Source organism: Typopeltis vanoorti, chromosome 2 (genome assembly GCF_054136105.1).
Source record: "Typopeltis vanoorti isolate ZY-2024b chromosome 2, IOZ_Tvanoo_1.0, whole genome shotgun sequence".
Lineage (NCBI taxonomy): Eukaryota > Metazoa > Arthropoda > Arachnida > Uropygi > Thelyphonidae > Typopeltis > Typopeltis vanoorti.
In genome coordinates, this window is record NC_143550.1 from 30,351,623 (window position 1) to 30,372,719 (window position 21,097).

Genomic DNA, 21,097 nt, shown 5'->3' on the forward strand with positions numbered 1-21,097 from the left:
AGACAACACCTTCGTCTTTGATCCACAGTATAATCACATTTCCTACATCAACCTCTTTTTATTTCAAAATTAAAATAAAGAGTATTTTCCTAGTTCTGAATACAAAGCAGTGTTACTGAATACCCACATTTGCAAAATCTAGTATACTAAAGCATACATTTTCATCACTATCTATCAGCCACCCAGTTTCCAAGATGTAATTTAAATTACGTCATGAAAATTGGATGAATGGTTTGTATTTCAGAACACCTTCCAGCTTACGAAATAGCCATGAAAATAATTTCGGGTGAGATTATTTAAAAATGGCAGTAGCAGTTTTATGAACATCTTCTAGTGAATGAAAACTATATTGATCTAAAAATTTAAATATACTAATTACACCATAAGTTTATCTTCTGTCATCTCAATGGGAAAGAGTGGGAAATATGTGCTTTGGAAGGTTTTTCAGTTGACATTAGATGAAAATATAGCACTATGAAAATTATACTCGATTTTAAAATTAAAAAAAAATAATGTTCAGAATGTAGCTATTTCATTATGCTAAAAGTCAGCATGAACTAAGCTTTATACGTATATCTTGATAAATCAGATAGATATCGGCAGGGGATATCTTCTATTAATAAATATGGGGAATCTTATTCTGATTACAGATTACCCAACTACACAAATAAATAAAGATAAATAAAAAAAATGCGATGCTCTCTACAAATCCTAAAAGGCAATAACTGACCGATTGCGTATAATGTTCGTAAAGTAATTCAGTGATTGTCATAATTCACTATTACCTAAGCAGAAAGAAAATAATAGAAAATTTAAACAGAGTTCACGGCAAAAATAAAATGCATTACTGCATCAAAGCAAAACATTAATTCCTAATTTAAAAAAAAAAAAAAAAAAGGTGAAATCATTCCTAGACCGATTTAACCCCATCGTCTTGACTCAGACTAGCAGTGCGCCATCACTTGACTTGGAATTTCGTCAATTGGGGAAGAACTTCGCCTAAATATTTTGAACACGGACTGAATTAGACACCATGAGATAAAGGTGCATTTTTTTTTACTAAGAATTTTTTTAACCACTGAAACATACAATCCGACCCGAGAACACAAAAATTACATTTTTGTATTCTAGTTCTATTTAATTTTTATGTATTTATTATTTATTTATTTCTCTTTAAATCTCATGTATGAAAATTTTTTGTTGTTTCTTCAAAGAAGCAGATTCCACTCTACGAGTGAAACAGAAAATGCACAATCTTACTCCACACTACTAATGCAATACAATTTTGTATTTGGAATGATAAAACTTTTGCTTTAATGGATTTTCTTTCCTAGGTATCTAGCAGTGGATATCAACCAATGGAAGTGGAAGTCAACGTGCAATCTCGAAGCATTACCTACCAGGACATCACTCTTTATCCTACTAGTTTAACCACCATCAGAAGTCCGTTGTTTACCACCGATGTTAACAGAGCGCCAAGCAAAAGCAGTGGTACATCTGGTATATGGCCAGGACAGACGGTAAATTCCCTCCCTTCTGAGTCTAATAGCACTCTAGATATTAATATCTCTGATACATGGAATGTCAGTACTACATCTTTCCCAAATACTGAAAGAGAACCCTTATTAAACAAAAACAGAAATGGAATTTACAGAACTACGTATTCCACGGACCGTGCAGTAGCACAACCGGCGACATCTAGTGCACCAAATACGAACTGTGTTGTACTGTTTTTTGTTATTGCAACGGCTACGTGCGAAATAATGTTATTATTAACATAGATATGCCAAAATGCATTTATGATAACACGGTTATTCAGATGAAAGATTTTTTAAACATACCGGTATTACTTATTAAGTCAAGGAAGATGATTTAAAACTTGCCGCCATCTTGTGATAAGCAGAACACTACTGTTAGATAAATGTAATCGTTTTACTGCATATTATGAAATCATCCCATTTTTCTAGAAGAGATAACTAGTCCCACCGTCTCCGGCAATAAATGATAATGCAATGGTAGAAACTATATGTATTAGAGACTTTATATATAGGAGGGAGAAGGGAATACAATGCTTCCTTTCATAAAGTGGGGGGATTACACAACAAGACATATCTCGTTGTGCGATATCTTTTATTTTTAAATTTTGGGAAAATTTTGCTACTTAAGAAGTTATGAGTTCAGTTCGTTGGCCGAGTGGTTACCATAGTCACTGTCCACTCAAAAGATTGAGGATTCGAATCCCGAGGGTATGAATTTTTCCGAGAAGGTTCGGTGTGAGACCACCACCACCTTGCTTACTGGATGCGCGAAATGGTTTGTAAATTTTTAACTGACAAATCTAAATTTTCCTTTAACCAATTTGCTATATTAGTGTTAAAAAGCAGTTCCATCCACGAAAGCCTGAACATTAAGAGCAAAGTAGGTAGCCAAAGGGTTAGATAATCTGAGAATGCTGTTCTAGAGACGAAACACAGCACTTTTTTTTTTTTCATACTACTTAAAGCGTAAAATGCTTAACACCGATGTCCTGTTTGTCGGTCTCACACAGGATGATTTAGGTAATTGTTCATTACCTAAAGACTTCAACAGATATCATTACCACAGTAAGATTTGAACTTAGAGCTATTAATTAAATTGCATACAAGTGCCATCCCCTCGGTCGCACCTGTATGCAATGGATTGAGAAAGCGTTTGAATAATATACCTACAATCATTTGCAATTTGTTCATAAACTTAAAAAACATTATATTGCTTTTCGATTTAAAATGTATTCTCGCTTTCATTTATATTTTAGCTATATACGTTTTATAATAAGAAAGACTTTTTTAAAAAGAAATTCGACGGTAAAGTTTCATTGTTTACAAAAACTAGGATAAAATGCATGGAAACAAGAATATAATTTACTACCAAATATAATGCACTATCAAATTAGCGAAAAAACTGTCTGCAACAAATTCATAAATTCCGTTCAATGCTTTATTGAAGCTTATGAAGAAGTTTGAAAAAATGAACTTAAATTTTTTTAACATTACGGATAAGTAAGATTTCGTTGTTTTTATTTTATTTATTTCTTATTTTTATTTATATTTTTTCTAACTGTAGGTAATGTAGCCTTTTCAGTTTAGTTTAGGCCATTGTACAAACATCGACCAATTCAAAACAGTATAAAAATTGGAAATCAGAAACATTTACTGTACTGCATGTATAATATTCGGTTAAAGATAAAATTTTTCTAGTAAATGAAATACCATAAATGCAAAGCGCTACAAAAATTGTGCCATTCATGTTAACACTAACGTTTGAGAAAGCCATGATAAATCAACATTTGTGCCAAATGAGATTTTCACCTTGGTAAACGTTTGCTGAGTCTTATTCTGATCATTGAGTACACAAGTACAAGCTATTGAAATATCATTCATTCAATATTATCGGATATATATGTGCTAATAAAGATAACCTGTGAGTAGCACTTTCCTTTATACAATCATTAGAAATTAATAAAAGTCGATTATTTAGAGAAAAATAAAAACAAAAATATTTTCTATGCTGCTTACTTAAACAATTCTCCACTAAGTCAAACGATCTCAAAACTGTGGGTAGGGAATTCTTAAAAATTCCTTTAAATATTAAATTAACAAGAATATTTTAAAATAATTTTTATTTAATCGATATTTTAATTATAGATTGAATTATAAGAATTAATTCTAAATTGTTCCGAGGGTTCCTTAAGCCCCTATTCCCTTTGGTTTCCTTGGTGGTGGTGGTGGGGGGGGGGGGGGGTGGAGTTAATCGTTATTTTACGGAGGGAGCAATTCAATTGCTCTGTACATCCTCTAATCCAAGCTTTGTCCTCTCTGAACGCCCAGCTCAAATATAGCAGAACATAGATTAGTATTCCAGTTCCTCAGATTACACATAATTAGTTCACTCTGTAAGGCTATCAGGATGGTTAACTGTACTTTCGAATATCCTTGGATAACCTTCATCGTGTATTCTCACACTCTCTGTCTGTCTGTTTTCAGAATGTAAAACCTGGATCTCTGGGAGGAAAAAACCTTGGCATGAGACCATCCAATTCATATTCATTTGAAAAAAAAAAAAAGATCTTTGATTTCAGGAAAATGTTCCTCATGTCACTACCAAAAATCGAACCCAGTCTTTACCAACCGAAGGGCGCATGTCACATCATCCCCCCTCACTGCGCTAGGAAAAATGCCGCAAGGGGAAAATGGCAAACCGTGGGGCAAACACTAGTCTACTGGCCACTTTCCTTTCCTTCTACGCATTCACATATAAAACGATACTCTTCAGATCAGCATTTTTCAAACGTTTATTCATGATCTAAAAATAATAACGTAAAAGGGAGTCGTATAAATCTGTGCATATATTTAGTGGGTCACAGTATGATAAAGTTACAGAATCCCTACTCTTCAGTTATGATAGTTGATCAATAAATGACTAATGTAGATAACTTTGGTTTGTTTGGTAGGGGAAAAAAAAAAAAACCAGCTGACTATGTCAGCCATTCTTTTTTCCGTTGGTTACATACAGTCCGGTTTTACTAACAAATGTTACGTAAATCTAGTCATTTACACTTTTTTTTTTCCCCTACATAAAGTGCCCCATGATAGTTAGCAGATATATTTTCGAATTTAGTTCCCTGATATTTTCCACAACACTACTGTAGATGTCGTAATTGTTTAGATATCAAGAACAGTGTCAAAATCCACAACTCAGGTGGAAAGGAAAAACACTCGAAAAGCTCAAAAAAGAAAGACACGACACAACCAAGTCGCTGGCTGCAATGTAATAAATGGTGTTGGCTTGATCTGTAATATCTTAACAAATTCCAGTTTTCTATCCTTCTTCCCGCACATTCAACTTCCTAGCTTCAATTCCAAGTTCTTTACAGTCTAAGTCTTCTTCTTCTTTGGTGCTTCAATCCGAAGATTGGTAGTTATAGCAGCACATCATAACACCCTGTTCTATGATCTCCTCTTTATCTCCTCATAACTTCTAGCGCCACTTACCATCATTATGTTATTTATATATGAAATTCTTGGTCTGCCTCGTGGCCTCTTTCCTTCTACAGTCCCCCTTCATTATTTCTGTAATCAGTCCCCCATGCCTCAAATGGTGTCCAATTAAGCCTTTTCTTCTGTTATTGATGTGTTTCATTAATGACCTCTCGTCATGAACTATATTTAAAACTTCATTACTTTTCCTTTCTGTCTCTAACAAAACAAGACATCAAAAAGTTGGAGGCATTTGAACTTTGGTGCTGGATAATTTTCATCATCTTTCTCCAGCACCAAAGTTCAAATGCCTCCAACTTTTTGATGTCTTGTTTTGTTAGAGTCCAGGCCTCACAACCATATAATGCAATGCTCAATACGTATGATACGTATTATACGTATAAATAAACTTAAATCGGCAAGCAGTATATGAGGCTTTCCAAAAGCCTGTATTTTTTCTGCATTTGACATACTTCTTTAATGTGAAGACTTCTTTCAAAATTAACAAATCACTGGGAGAAACTTGATTGACTTCCACAGTCTAATGCAGTTGTCATATTCTCAAATTTGTACGGCTGTATTTCAAGTTTAATTTAAAATATGCTAATTTAAATTAATATGTGCAATTAAATATCTAATTATGTTTTATAATTCATCAAGATGCCTTTGATGCAGTTTTCTTCCAAATGCATTTGATATTCGTCCTTTTTGCATTTTCCTAGCTATTCACATTCATTATATTGATTTCATTCCGATATCACTTCATTAACTACATTTTTCTCATAATAAAAGCATGAACAAATTTGCCGAGTTAACATATGTGGTAGTTCACATCCCACTTATAATCTGTACGGCTGCATTTCAAGTTTAATTTAAAATATGCTAATTTAAATGAATATGTGCAATTAAATATCTAATTATGTTTTATAATTCACTCTTATAATTTATAATTCACTTTTATAATTCCGTCACTCCTAGAGGAACGAGAGTCATCACTTAATACTGATCTCAATATAAGTGCCTTGTTGGAAATGTATCTAGTCGATTAATTTTTTTTTTACTTTTTTTATTGGAAGGAAGATCTCTGTTATTATTCAAGTTTCTCATTAATGTTAGAAGAGAAAACCTAATTTGTATAAAATCTGTTTAATATTGCAACTTAAAATTAAACCCAAGAACATAATACTGCTCCCATTTACACTACTATGTTAATGTGTACATTATTATCGTCAATCACGTCAAAATAATGAATCATTTATTTATATATTCATACTATATCACTAAGATTAAGAGATAATAGCAAAATAATGTTAATTTTATACCCAGAGAAAAAGGCACAATTATATACACACATATATATATATATATATATATATATATATATACTCAAGGAAAAAGTTTTCATATATAAAAAAATCATATAAATTAGACAACAATGTACTCGATTTTAGTAATTTACTAAAATATTGTTTATGTATATTGAATTTGAATGATTAATTATTATAAAGTAATTAAGGGTTGCATAGAGAATATACATTCATTATCTTTATGCTCTGAACTTATAATAATTTAAAACTGCACAGAAAAAAAAAAAGATTCAGAAAATGCATTCCTTAGCAGAAACTTGAAAATGCATTATATAACACAAGCTTCAACTTAACTATTGATCAAATTCGCTCCAAATAAACAAGGAAATTAGAAACTAGATCCTTAAAACAATAAAATTGAGGTCTTGCCAGGTACTTGAGAGAATATAATACCAAAGGACTAAAGTCTTAAGTACCAAACATTCTGTGTGTGTGTGGGAGGGGGGGGTGTCATATTATATAGAATGTTCTGTAACAAGTGGTTTTTTCCTATCATTTTGTGTTCATTTTTCTGTACAAATTTTCACTAGTTTTAAAATCAGCGTTGTTATCATTGCATGAATATGACTTGTGCCTGAATATTGCAAAAAATAATAAAAAATAAATTGTTTGGTATTGTCTCTCTATATTTTATTACTGCAAGTATAATGAAAGTATCGCAACTAACTGCGAATATGAATTAATGACTAATTAAAAGAGCATCAGCTGTATTGGCGTACGAATGCACAGATTCTAATTGTAGCAAGCTCTTAGTAGTCATCCCATTTATAAATACAAATAAATATATTAAAGCTGCATTTATGATAATTATAATTATCATAATTATAATAAGAATAAGAATAGATTTAGTACATAAAATTGGAAAAGTCATTACATTCAATCAGTTTTTAACAACTTATTTTAATATATTTGTTAAGAACTTCAAAGAATGAAAGGAGGTGGGTAAAGAACATACAATGAAAACGAAGTCGGAATTATTGGCTAATTTTTAAAAAGTGACAGTCTAAATGGTAAAAATGTTTTAAACATTTGATTCTTAGATTCTGAACCTATCACACATTAGTCATTAGTATTGCGTAAGATTAGATAATACGAGAACCCTTCTCTAGAAATCAAATATACTTTTTCAAGCACCTTTAGATTGCCAATAAACAAACAGAGTAAGTTGGCGTTGGAAATCATTTACTACCTGAAACTGTAATTGCACCTTAAAAATACTTCGCTGAATGCAGACTATTCGAGATACATCTGAGATAAGGCCAGCTCGCGATTTGGTCCTTAACAGTGGAGGAGGTAAGAGTGATTGACAGACATGACAGATTTAAAACAAAACATGCTTATTTTCTTTTATTATAAAATCATCCCGTCATAATTCAGCATCATAATGCACAAAAAACACCAGAATCAATTACTTAATGAATGTTTTGATAAACAGAAAGTAAAAATCTCTGGAAACTATGACTGCTTTATTTTTCCGTTAGAGATAGCATTTTTTCTCACTTTTAAATTATTTCGGTTCGCAAAAGTCCCTACGGACGACAACCTGGAATATCATCACAGATCATATCTGGGGGAAAAAAAAAGTGTGAAAATGCATGCAAGCTGGTCGCCAACTCTTTACTGTTTAATCCCAAACTCAGAGGTCTTTTTTCCCATCTTCGTTCATTCCCTCTACTAATATCCTTTGGTCTTTCTAAAAACTATCGTTAACATTTTTCTTTCTTCATTTTAATTGCATCATAGGTTAAACAATCTCTCTCTCTCTTTTTGAAGTTTGCAGTACCCAAACATAGATATATAGCACACGGCCGTCAAATTTTTGGTCACCAATTTTGTGTTCAGAATAATGATTATTTCTACTTAAATTAAGGGGATATTAAATCCCGCATAGTTTTAAAACCGAATAAGAAACTCAAAGATTGGAATCAGAGAGTTTCTTGCCGAATATAGTAAACTATAAAGTATCGGCGACACTAGCGTTAGCCAATGCAAGTGATCCTAGTACGTAGTACAATACCGGACGACTCGTTGCAAAGGTGGGGGAAAGTTCAGATCGCTATTCTTAGGTATTTTCCATAATGTAAAAACACATTTCCTAGGAAATGTATGCTGTTATTACATTATGGAGGGAGGTCACTACCCAGACCGGTTTCAGCCTAGGATCACTTGCATTGGCTAACGCTAGTGTCGCCGATACTTTATAGTTTACTATATTCAGCAAGAAACTCTCTGATTCCAATCTTTGAGTTTCTTATTCGGTTTTAAAACTATGCGGGATTTAGTATCCTCTTAATTTAAGTAATGTTTTCATTGCCGAAATGAAGCTTATTAGCTCTTTATACTTAAGTAAATGATTATTTCTATTCCATAAAGTTCATGTAAAATTGAAGATGTTTACTGGATTTCAAAAACAGGAAGCTACTTGTTTCAATTTTCACATATGAATAAATTAGCTAATTCTGGGGAGCCTGTAACTCTGTAATTTTGCTCGCGAAAAGCATTCGATGGAATGCTAATCCATTTTTTTTCCCAAAAGGTGAATGACTGCACCAAGAAAGTTGCTGTTTATTTAAGCAAAAGCAACACGTTTGTTTATTAACTGCGAACATTCTCCACCCGGTTTGTTCTGCGAGAGTAAAAATCCTGCCACTTTAATATCAGACCAGCTAACTTACCTTTAGTGAAAAAGCACTTGCAAATTACCATCGGGTGCTGGAGATTATTCGAATTCGTCTTCCCAAGCAAAGGATGTGGTTCTTCAGCCTGCTGTATGCAGTCCGATGCCATCAGGGGCAATTGACAGTTGCCGAAAAAAACTTTCAAGAATGCTTAATGACAAAATAAAGGAAGATATTTTGGTTCGTTTACAGAACAGATAATTAATATTTATTAACGTTTCTTATAAACGTGACGTGCAGTAAACGTATTCATAGTTAGTAGGCAGTGCAAGAATTCTCTCTCGTAATGAAAATACCTGGATCCAAATTTTGTAAAGGATGAGAAGAAATTTCTACATACTTTAAGCGTGGCTGAGTTACCGGTTTACAGATGTGTTGTAAGATTTTTTCTAGAAAATTTGCTACGTTTCACTTCGGTTTTTTACTTTTACAAAATGGGTTTCTTATAGAGCAAACGGTGCAACATATAAGTGGCGTTAAGCGCAAATGCCTGCCGCCAATGCAGAAAAAAAAAAAAAAATAAAGAACTAATCGATTAAGATTATTGCCCATAACTCTCCTTTGCTTTCATAGGAGAACATATTAAGTTCATTGAAACTGAATGTGTCCCATGAAAATGGAAATGGAAAGCTGCTACTATTTTTTAAAGAAAATAAAGGAGCTACAAGTTACGTTAAGAATAAATTTTAACCTTTAAAATTTATTCTTAACGATTTTGTATTTGATGTGATGTTCTGTTTTAAATTCATCTTGTAACACAGCCCTGCACTAGTTGTATACACATCTGCAGTTTTTTTTTTCTTTTTCCGACTCTCCCCCAAGCCTAGTCTCGTTTAGATCAACAATAGCTATCGTGCACTATTTTCCCCCATAAATATCTTAGTGCATAATAGCTATTATACATAGCACGACAATAAAAATTATCATAACTTGCATAGTTTAGAATGATACCTCATATCATTGGCAATTTTTTTTTCTTAACCTGTCTTCTCAGATCTACTAAATAATATTAATTTGGGGAATCTCTGTAACATAATTAACATTTTCATGATACGTACTAATAACTTTGGCACACAGCACCTTTGCACTGTGAACGATGCACCCAATTAACCGCTTTAGATTTCATTAAAGTAGCTAACCCTTACCCTATTGTTTTTTGGTAGGCTAGCAGCAGGCTCATGGTGATGGTGTTTGTTTTATTGCTTCTAGACAGCTTTCACCTTCTAATGACCAAGAGTTAAAAGGAATGTATTTTCCTGTATTCTGACAGTTATCACTGCCATCAAGTAAGTATGCATGATTGTAAGGACGTAATTGGAACAACGTTAACAAATTGAAGGAACAGTTTTGTTTTATTTATTACAGAATCGCAAATGTTAGGAAAATTTTAATAAATTAATTTTAGAAATATAATGCTCTTCAAATGAATGAAAAATTATAATAATATTTCCCAAAGCATAATCCATTCAATATAAGCACATGAATCAAAAATATGCGCTATGTGCGAATAATTCGGACCTCTGGTCTTATGAAATTCTTACTGACTCCAATTTCATGAAATGAACGGATTCATTCGTTAAACTTTTCAATTTGTCGAAATTCTTGTTTAAGGATTTTGTTTTACTACAAAGAGGGAATCGTGATTAGCACATGTTGTCCTGTGATATATTTGAGCAAGTCAAAGATTTTTTTCTAAAGATTAGTTAATAAGTAATAGTTTATGTTAATACATATTCAAATATAATTTGAGATAATCGATTTTTTGAATTGTTTGTGTATATAAAGACCTCTAAAGAATTTATACAGTGCTATCTAATAGGTAATTTCTCCTTTTGTTTCTCTTTTTTTTTCGTAGACATTTCTCTCCCGAATTTTTTGTATGTATTAATCGCATTTAAAGACAATCGTTTCACAGAAATACAGAATCGACTTTGTACACATGTACAATAGCAGTACCTTGAAAATATCTTAATACACGTAAAAAGTTGAATATCGAATTGTGATCGATAAGAAGGAATACTTACAAGTGAAAATTAAATTATTATGCTCAAATTACTAGATGTAAGGTAAGAAAAATTAACACATGCGCAACTTAAACAAGAACAGCACATGTCTAGATTTTTTTTAGTTCACCAAATATTCTGATCGGACAAATATTCTGATCATGCAAACAATTACCAAAACATAATTTTCAATGTGTACAGAGATGGGATCGTATGGAAATCAACGAGAAGCAAAGACCGAACTTGCATCACGTATTGAAACGGTTTATTAAAAATTAGATTTTAATAAAAAAAAATTAGAAGTTCCAAATTTGAAACTAAATTAGATATGCACGACTAGGAACCTTTAGCTATCGAAATGTGAATGATGTGCGGACATGTAATTGCATTGAAATACAAGGAGTTTTGCCTATGTACGTCAGTTTAGTCTTAAAAATCATACGAATTACTAGCAAATGGTAGCAGGCGCCCTGCTTAAGCCACTTTGCTCTGAATGTAATCAACATCAGAAGGACCATATAAACTAGTTTCTAAGCGTTTTCTTATACTCAGAAAGGAGATTCTTCTCTCTCTCTCTCTCTCTCTCTCTCTGTGTGTGTGTGTGTGTGTGTGTGTGTGTGTGTGTGTGTGTGTGTGTGTGTGTGTGTGTGTGTGTGTGTGTGTGTGTGTGTGTGTGTGTGTGTGTGTGTGTGTGTGTTTAAAACCAAGATGGAAGATGTAGATGATTGGTTTTACACAATTATTTAAAACGAACCAAAGTGTTTCAAATGGTAGTTTGTGTTTCAGAGAGGAAAATTAGAATGAGAACTTGTAGTCTGAAGAATTATTAAAATAATTAATCAAACTACAAGTTCTCATGTTTTACCAACTGATTTTTTATCAGTTGGTAAAACAAACGGTTTCTTAAATACATATTGTGTGGCAGGGCAGCAGACATTCCCGCATACGAAATATTTGTCCATTTAAAGAAAAGTTGCAAGTAGACTATTCCACTACTGAAGGACGCATCCCATCATGTTATCAGAAACTGAAGATAAAAAACTGAACTAAAATTAACATAGTCGTTAGTGATATAATATTAATTTTTAAATTGAAAAGTCTGCCAGCTCAGTTATCCTGGGTCTCCAATATAAAGCTGTGGAATGATTAATGTAAAACAGTGTACTAAAAATAAAAGCTGCTAGCTTTAATAATTATCACTACTGTTTGTTATGAAATATCGACCATATTTGTTATAATTTTTTAAATTTTTTTATGAAACAGAACAACAATGTCCTGGGATCTGCTGATGACTGAAATCAGAATTGAAGTCCTGACTTATTTCGTGGTGCCATAAAAAACGCCTTTGAATAATAATAACCTACTTCAGAGAAGCTTTCAAAAATCTTTGAGATTATTTGTGTAATCCCAAAGATCGTTAAAAATATGCCATTAAAACAGCATTCGGCAATTATATACTATTGTATGCAATTTTTGATACCTCCTGATCTACTTGTATATATATATACTGTATATAGTTTGCTAAGACAGTATTGTTGATCAGATTCAGACATTCTTTTGGATGGATATATAGTGCTTTTTTATTATTTATTCTAATTTCAGATGGTCTTGATGACTACATTTGCTAACAGCAAATGGTCAGTTTGATTTCAACAATTCCAATATCCAAAGAAGTAGTAATTCATACTTGAGCAAGAAAATAACGATAAACGCTTTGTTTGGAATACCACTTCGCACTAGATCAAAAGACACTAACCAATAAACGTGACGTGCACTAATCATGCTTGTAGTGATATGCTGCTTCCGATTGCATTTCTGTCAAGTGGACTTGAGGCATATACTGGCGAACAATTTAGTGTTCGGCTTGGAGTCTTTAAACATTAAGTATAAACATAATGTTCGGCCTGGAAATTTTAAGCATTAAGTGTTCTTTTAAGTTAGTGAGAGGATGTCCATTATTAGAACATTATTTTTTAAAACTCACCAAAAACAATAATCAGCATTACGAAAACAATGATTTATTAAAAAAAAAAGACATAAAAACTACTTGGCAGAAATTTTATACAAAAAAGAGCAAATAATTTCTTAAGCTTTAAAGATTATATTGGGCCTTTCTAACCAGAAAAGTAATTGTTTCTGTTCCTTTCCAAATTCCAAATCTGATCCTTACATCAATGATACAATGAGAAGATTTTCTGCACGAATCATTATATTATTTGATTTCTTACGTTTGTGTGTGTGTGTGTGTGTGTGTGTGTGTGTATTATCAAATATATTTGAAATACTTGAAGACTATGAAAGAAAAACAGTGCTTATCTACATTCTTCACCCTGCTATTATTAAGGGAAGAACTAAACTTGTTGCACATCTGTTAAGTATGAGTATTTCAACTGCTTCAAGCTATTTAGATCAAATCTGATTTCAAGATTTAAAATGTTTTCTGTATATTGTTTTGTGTAGCGTTTCACTACGCTTTCAGAATTAAATGGCATCAATCTTTAGACTTTTATCGAAAATCGCCAGTATAAATATTTCAGTAGCTGTTATATAAATATGATTGTTCATATTTATATGAGTATTATAGTTATGATATTATCATCTACTGAAGAGAAACAGGGTGCTCAAACTCCAAAAGTTATTTCATAAATCGGAGTAAATGACAAATGCTATGTGAGATTTCGGGCAGGGGCTTTAGAAAAATGAATAAAACTCGAACATTTGTGAAAATGGATGTTTATTTAAATAAACAAAATCTATTTAAAATTCACTTATGTTAGAAATGGTACAATAATGGGGAGCTGCTAATAAAAATATGAATTTCATTATTGACGTCATATTCTTTAGCACCATCCGAAACCACTCATTTCCTGCTACCAGCTAATTTCACGGATGAAAACTAAATATTAAAAAACAAAAACAATTGAATTTCACTGTATAACAGAAAGCATGCTGATCACTCATGAACACATGAGTGATAAGCATGCTTTCGTAAGGGTAGCATATCTATATCCATATATATATCTTCCAAAAGTCTGTGAGCAACCGAGAGATCTGACAGTAAGGATTTGAGACGCCATTAGAATTAGTATTCTTCCTTCTAGATAAGTCTGTAACTCCATAGGGTCTTATAATAATAATAATAATAATAATAATAATAATAATAATAATAATAATATTATTATTATTATTATTATTATTATTATTATTAGGCTCAGAGGCTTATTATAGTCTCGAGTTCCCTTCTGTAAGGTTCTAATGCTCTTTTTCTATTTGTCTAGTAGAACAGTAACCGATAGGAGAACAGAACACTGCTCCTTCTTCGAATATATAACTTTTTCTGCTGATTTACGTAATCCAAGATAGGTAGGCTACATATTTGTTTCAATATATCAATTTCGTTTCTTTTCATTTTTTCAAAAAGTTTATATCTTGCTATGATAGCAAGATATAAACTTTTTGACAAAAATGAAAAGAAACGAAATTGATATAAGCTTTGTAAGGATGATCCTTACAAAGCTCGTTCATAGACGAATATTCTCATTTTGATTTAGACCAGTCCAAGCTTTACTTCAGATCAGAATTGCTTTGCACGTTTTATAAAATTTAAAATAGCGTTGGCTTAAAATATTTATTTATTATTTCCATCGGTGTATTGTAATTTTATTTTAAATAGTATACCCTTTTTCCTATTCTTATTCGGACAGCCTTCACTTTTGTCTTGTTGCCTTTGTCAGTACCAAAAAACAGGCTATTCAATAAATGAATCCAATTTTAGATGTCTATTGACAGTTATACCCAGACTTTGTTCATTTCTGTTTTTCTTTTGAGATTTCATGCGATCAACAGTACTGAGATTTGTGAGAAATTTTTTTACAATCTAATTAGTTATCCAGTAGCTTTTACTAAAATTTCTTCATTAATTACAATCAAGAATAATAAGTAGCCATAATTTCTTTTTACGAAGTAGGTAAAAAAGTGGTTGTGCTTTGAAATATTAGAAGTTTGTTTTTTCGAAGCAACACAATTATTCAGGAAACTTACACCGATGGTTTGTAACTTTGTAAGCTCTCAACCATTACTATTTGTCCACTTCGTTAAAAACAACGACAAATATTTATTATGCTTCATTAGGATTCAGTGCTGTTCTCAGGGGGGCGGGGTAGTATTGAGACCCGTCTGCTAAATAAGTACTTATAGTATGTATGGACCACATTCATATAAATTATGTGCAGTCAAAAATCTACGAATCTTGCTACCATAACGTTAGCTTTGGCAAAGACACCAAGGACGAAACCTTTAAGCTGTTTTCTTCAATAATTGCATTATTGACATAAATTTTAAAAACTGCATTAATCAAGTAATTTGGAACCATGTCTTGCTTTCATATTACATTAGTTCCATTTCTGCTGAATACTTTTACAAGATTTATGAAGGTCAAATACATTTCAACAAAAATTCTCTCTCTTTTTTTTTCTCTCTTAATATTTAGAATTAAAAGTAACCGCCTGCGCATAATTTACCATTCTTGAAGCCAGTCTATTCATTTCCCAAATTTGGTTCATTTAAGTTGCATAATTTTAATATGACATACATTTCATAATTTTAATCTGACATACATTTCAAGCCCAGAATTATTACGATTATTTAATATACTATGTGGAAATGTGTTAGAGGACTGAGCTCGTCCTAGAGGAACCTTAACCGCACAAACTTCACTAGCGTATGGACCTCTCTATGAATATGAGCACACTCATCACCAGTTTGTGATAATGAGACAGATAGGTTAGACAGTTTGTTCTTCCTTCAACATAATCCAATTCCATGATCTGTTGTTGGAAGACCTGGTCTAGCCAGCACCCGACTTTTCCCTTCGTACCAACAGTCGAACAAGATTATATTATGATTAAGATACAAGATTTTATCTAGGCCAGTCAAGTTTATTCAGACCATTTTCCTGAATTTATCTCGCACCTGCAGTATGACATGGTTATATATACTGTCGTGTTGAAAGAGACGTGGTTCTCGGCTCTGTTCTATAAAAATGTTGCAATGTACGAAGCATTGAATTTCAATGAGAGGCGAAGCAGCTCCAAACTATTACACTGCCAACACCAAACTTCAAAAGTGGGCATAATGCATTTTCCATCGGCTACTCGGGAAAGGGTGCATGTTTGGTTTTAAGTGCAGCTCTCCTTAGAAACTTGAGACCATGCAGCTCTTTATAGTGAGTGGCCTACAACAAATCTGAATCTCTGTAGACTCTGTGATTGATAAGAATGCCAAGATTTCCACGCTATCTTTTCGTGCATTCTTGATGGACCCTTGGTATTAGCTTCCTATGTCTTATTGTGCGCTTGCTGAAAGAAATACCGGCTTCACATTCCCATCGGATAATAATACTAACAAGCTGATTTTGGAGTTGCTGTCCGATTCGGATTAAGGACTAAGCAACTAAGGCTATGAGGCCATTATATTGTTTCTGTTAATTGCGTGGATTGGATACTGATAATGGCATCCTATGAGAACACTTTTTTCCAAGAAGTGTTATCATCCCTAAGTTCGTTTTTACGTGCCACTGACAGAGAAACGTAAACTGGTTTATAGAGTCGACTGTACATTTCCATATCTTAGAACAGCGTTTCAGTACCGCGTACACCTTTTAAATTTTTGTAGCATCGGCCTGCCCACTCTCAGGCAAGAGAATTTCGGCGAAGTTATAATAATATTTTACTCAAACGAATATTTATAAAGGTATTCATTTTTTAACATTTACGTCATGATGAATTACAAACCTATGAATTATTGTTTTTTTTTAAATTATTAAATATGTTTTAGTTATACTAATTCAGTATACACACAGGAAAGATAAAAACTGTGAAATTTAAATTTTCAATAATAAAAAAATTTCAGTGAGAATAATGAAATTTAGCTAAAAGTTTCAATCCTGTTTCAAACTACTTGGATTTAAACTTTTAATGCTAACAGTTCGAATACGATTGTGCCGTCAGCCAGACGGAGGCATGTGTCATGCCAGGAGATATATTTTATTTAAAACTTCCTTTAGGCTTTTAGCTATTGAAAAATTAATTATAGAATAGACCTACACCTATCTGCGCCCCACGAAAAAAACATAAAAGTAAAAACAAAAAAAGTAATCAGAATTTTTTAAAAAAAGTGCCTTATACCCACTAAAGCCCTTTCACGTATCTCTGGGGGTACGCGTTATATGTTCTGTTATATGCCTGCAAACTTCATCTGTTTGCTTTATACAGCAGCATATGGTGGAGAAACAACTGATGACAAGAATGCAAATGTATTTCATTCTTCATTCTTATTTATATTTTAGAGGATGAAAGAATGCGATAAAAGTTGTCCTAAAAACTTTCGAAATAAAGAAAAAAAAATGTCCTGAGGTTCTTTCTGACAGGAAGATTAAGAGGATGAGCAACCTGTTTGGGAAGTAAAATGAATAATGCATGAAGTGATAGCCGTAATCTCTCTCTCTCTCTCTCTCTCTCTCTCTCTCTCTCTCTCTCTCTCTCTCTCTCTCTTTCTTTTAGTGACCACATCCTGAAATAAATATGTGTCAGTACAGGCAAAATTAATTCACCAGTTTTACTCAAATGCAAGAAACATTAAATGTTCATGTACTAAATATATGCGTTTGTTTTTGGTTCTGAAATACAATTCAATATTTATATTGCAGTTTATTGTTGCATTTATATTTTTACAACGTCTTGCCTAGTTCTGTTTACTTATCTCGTTTTTCGATTTCTCTGATTTTCTACTGCTGTTTGCTTCTCCTTCGAGTTCTCTAATATTCTATTGCTGTCCAGTTTTTGATTCCGTATAACAAGCAAATTGAAAGCATAAAAACATTTGCCTAAGATTTGAATTCTTTTGTTGACCTAAACAACCAACACCAAACAACCCATCTCAGTATATAGACAAATGCACAAGGCAATGCTAAATGTGTTTATACATAAACGATGATTAGCGATTAGCGTTTTTTTTCAACTCTTTCAGTTTAAACGGTTTAATTTAAACCAAAATGAAATGTGTCGAATTCAAATTCGATTAGAATACTTTTTTCTGAATATTCTTTTATATGCCTGCAAACAGATGAGAGAACAAGTGTAATTTTTACTACACAGCACACAAAACACATAAAACATTAAACGGAGAAAGGAAAATATTCTTATTATTATTACTGTTATAATTACTTGGCACCTTCAAGGAGACCAAAGAGTTCATCACAAAAGAACATTGTACGCCACTCACAGAATCTACTGTATATACTACATGATCATCCATCTACACACTACGCTAATATCGGTATTTAGATATTATACTGTCTACCTACTAATAATATTTTATGCTATTTGTGCGTGTTCTCTGGTCGATTCCATGTATTTTGGATGAAAAACCCGAGTTTCCAGAAGGAATAAAACACTGCTATCTCTGTACGAGATAGGCTAACTCACCTTTAATTGAAAAAGCGCATATAAAGATTCCTCTCATCATGAGAATCGAACTCATCTTTTTCAATGAAGACAGCAATGATCCACTGTTTTTCTCCGGCTGCGCTTTGGTGCAGGAGGATACGAGAGAGAGAGAGAGAGAGAGAGATGGCATTCAGCCATAAAACATTACATAACGACAGCGCTAGCGAATGGCCAGTAGCGAGTATTACCGCTCAGTGCTTTTGCATTATCACATTAATATGTAGAATTCAAACTAAAATAATAAAGCATTATTATTTTCCTCTCCTATCTAACTTTTTGCATGTCTTACCGTCAAAATTTAAACAAGTTAACAATCATGTTTTTTGTAAGCATAAAAAAGGAACATAAAATGAAAAGCAGCACCTCAGCTAAGCATTTGCTTTTAATAATAATAACGATAACAGCAGCAGCAGCAGCAACAATAATAATACAAATCGCTCTCACGATAAAACAAGTAAAGAATTGATTGGCATTCACGAAATGGTGTGTTTCCCACACAAAACACAAAAAAAAATAATCGTAGTCATCCATAAAAAATGCATTTTGTAATTTAAATGAATTCTTATATCGTGATAACATTTATTGCCATAACTGAACCTAGAGTAGTTTTTGACTTTACAGCGAATATATCACCCCCCCCCATTTTGTCATTAAAATAATTCAATGGAGATGACTCGGCAAATTTTAATAATAATCCATAGTTCTTACAGATTCTTAAGCCTACAGTCTACCAGGGATAAGCTTTCCTAACCATAATTGCAGGATAAGTTGGTTAGTCTTGTGCCTAAATATATATATCCTGCAATATAATATATAAACGAGATATATATATATAAATATATATATCCCGCAATATATGTATCCTAAATATAAATATCCTGCAACCAGGCAAACCGCCTAGTTTTGCCTGGTTGCAGGATGAAAACCCATTCACCGCCGTATGAGACCGGCAACTCACCGTCGAAAAGCCTTGCTAAACATTGTTCATGTCCTACGGGATTCGAACCAAGGTCTTTCCAACTAAAGAACTTAGTCGAAACAAATTGAGCTATGGTCCAGCCAGCATACAAAATTATTAATATCAATTGACATCAATGAACCAAATTCTGCCGATAAAAACCTACTGGACCACATGGGCACAGTTTCTTGTCTACATCCTAAGTTCCAAATTTTATTAAATTCGGTTAATTGTCGCTAGCTTCCATAGCTTAGTTTTTTTTAGACGAAGTCCTTTAGTTTGAAAGATCTTGGTACGAGTCCTGTATAGGACGTGAACAATCTTTATCTCTAACCAGGGCAGAGTTATTGCAATACATGATTTCAGCACGTTTTGTTTCTTTGTGCCACGATTAAAAAAAAAATTTTTTTTAAATAAAATAAAATAAAAAAACGAATGGCACAACAATGTTTTTGAGAATTCGGAATACCAAATTGGAGTTAAATCTGCCCTGTCACAATCCAGGAACTTGAGGAATAGACGGAAAAAACGAATCGTACAGGTGCTTTCGCTTTTGCAAACTCAGCTCAAAAGAATCCAGAAAGCATCATATTAGCAATCCGAACACCGTTTATTTTTACTTAAATGAGGAAAGAAATCAGCTACTAACGATCATAAAAAATATTTTCATTTCAAACAAATTACTCATTACCAATAGTAGTTATAATAATTGTATAATAATGATTATTATTAATTCTAGTCTAAACATGTTCCTGGCAGTTCAATCTTAAAAATTAATCAATATTAAATTAAATCACAACAATCGACTGTCTGAAAATCAGAATTTTGCATTTGTACCATCTGACTTTCAAATTTTATGAAAAACACCCATTTGAATTCATATATTCATAGGAAATGTTTCTTATGCAAAACTAACAAAAAACATTAAAAATAATACGCTAATCACTAAATTTATTATTGTTTTTCGAAAAGAGATGTCTAATGGGTGAAATTTTCTTTATTCCAACAGGGATATGGTTACCATCGCAATATGATCGCCTTTCCCAGAGATCCCATTCGTGACCCCTGGACGATTCTACCACTGTATTATTACCGACCTAAGTCCAGCTTTACATATAACCACGTTGTTTATGGTTAATCAAATGCAAATGTTAATGCAGTTAATGACTGAGGCAACTCTTCCGAATTTTTATTGTGCCACGACAGATGCCTTCCCGTTGAGAATATATTCTATTAAAGTATTTTGATTTCGTTGTCATGACTTTTATTCCACAACTTCCTTATGATCAAAAAAGGTAATCAATCAGCATAGTAAAGTAACCAGACTGACATATTAAAAAGTAATCCAGGTAATAAAAAAATAATTAGGATTACAGCAGAAGTAACTAAGGCTAAGACTGATGTATTATGTGTGTTAAGTGAGTGTGTGTTCTCAGGCCGGTTTGCCCGTAACAGGGAAAAAACCGTTTCAGGTAAGAAAACGCTGCTATTATGAGACGATACTAACTCAACTTCAACTGAAAAGTTTTAACAGTTCCTAACATCATAGATGGGATTCGAGTCCAGATTTT

The 21,097-nt window shown here is 32.7% G+C and overlaps 1 protein-coding gene across 4 annotated transcripts in view; it reads left to right on the forward strand.

The window, feature by feature from the left end:
- Nucleotides 1-20,780, forward strand: part of LOC150108904 (carboxypeptidase M-like) — an 81,666-nt gene extending 60,886 nt beyond the window's left edge. Inside the window, exons 9-11 of one of the 4 annotated variants that reach the window (XM_090410845.1) lie at nt 1,335-1,520; nt 10,224-10,346; nt 20,536-20,598. In XM_090410845.1, coding sequence (XP_090266971.1) covers nt 1,335-1,520; nt 10,224-10,301 — 264 coding nt within the window. In that variant the 3' untranslated portion in view covers nt 10,302-10,346; nt 20,536-20,598. Of the gene's footprint in view, nt 1-1,334; nt 3,545-10,223; nt 10,347-12,326; nt 12,434-20,535 lie in introns of those variants that run through there. The other 3 variants (XM_090410836.1, XM_090410854.1, XM_090410835.1) reach the window with 3 other exon arrangements.
- Nucleotides 20,781-21,097: the final 317 nt, after the last annotated feature.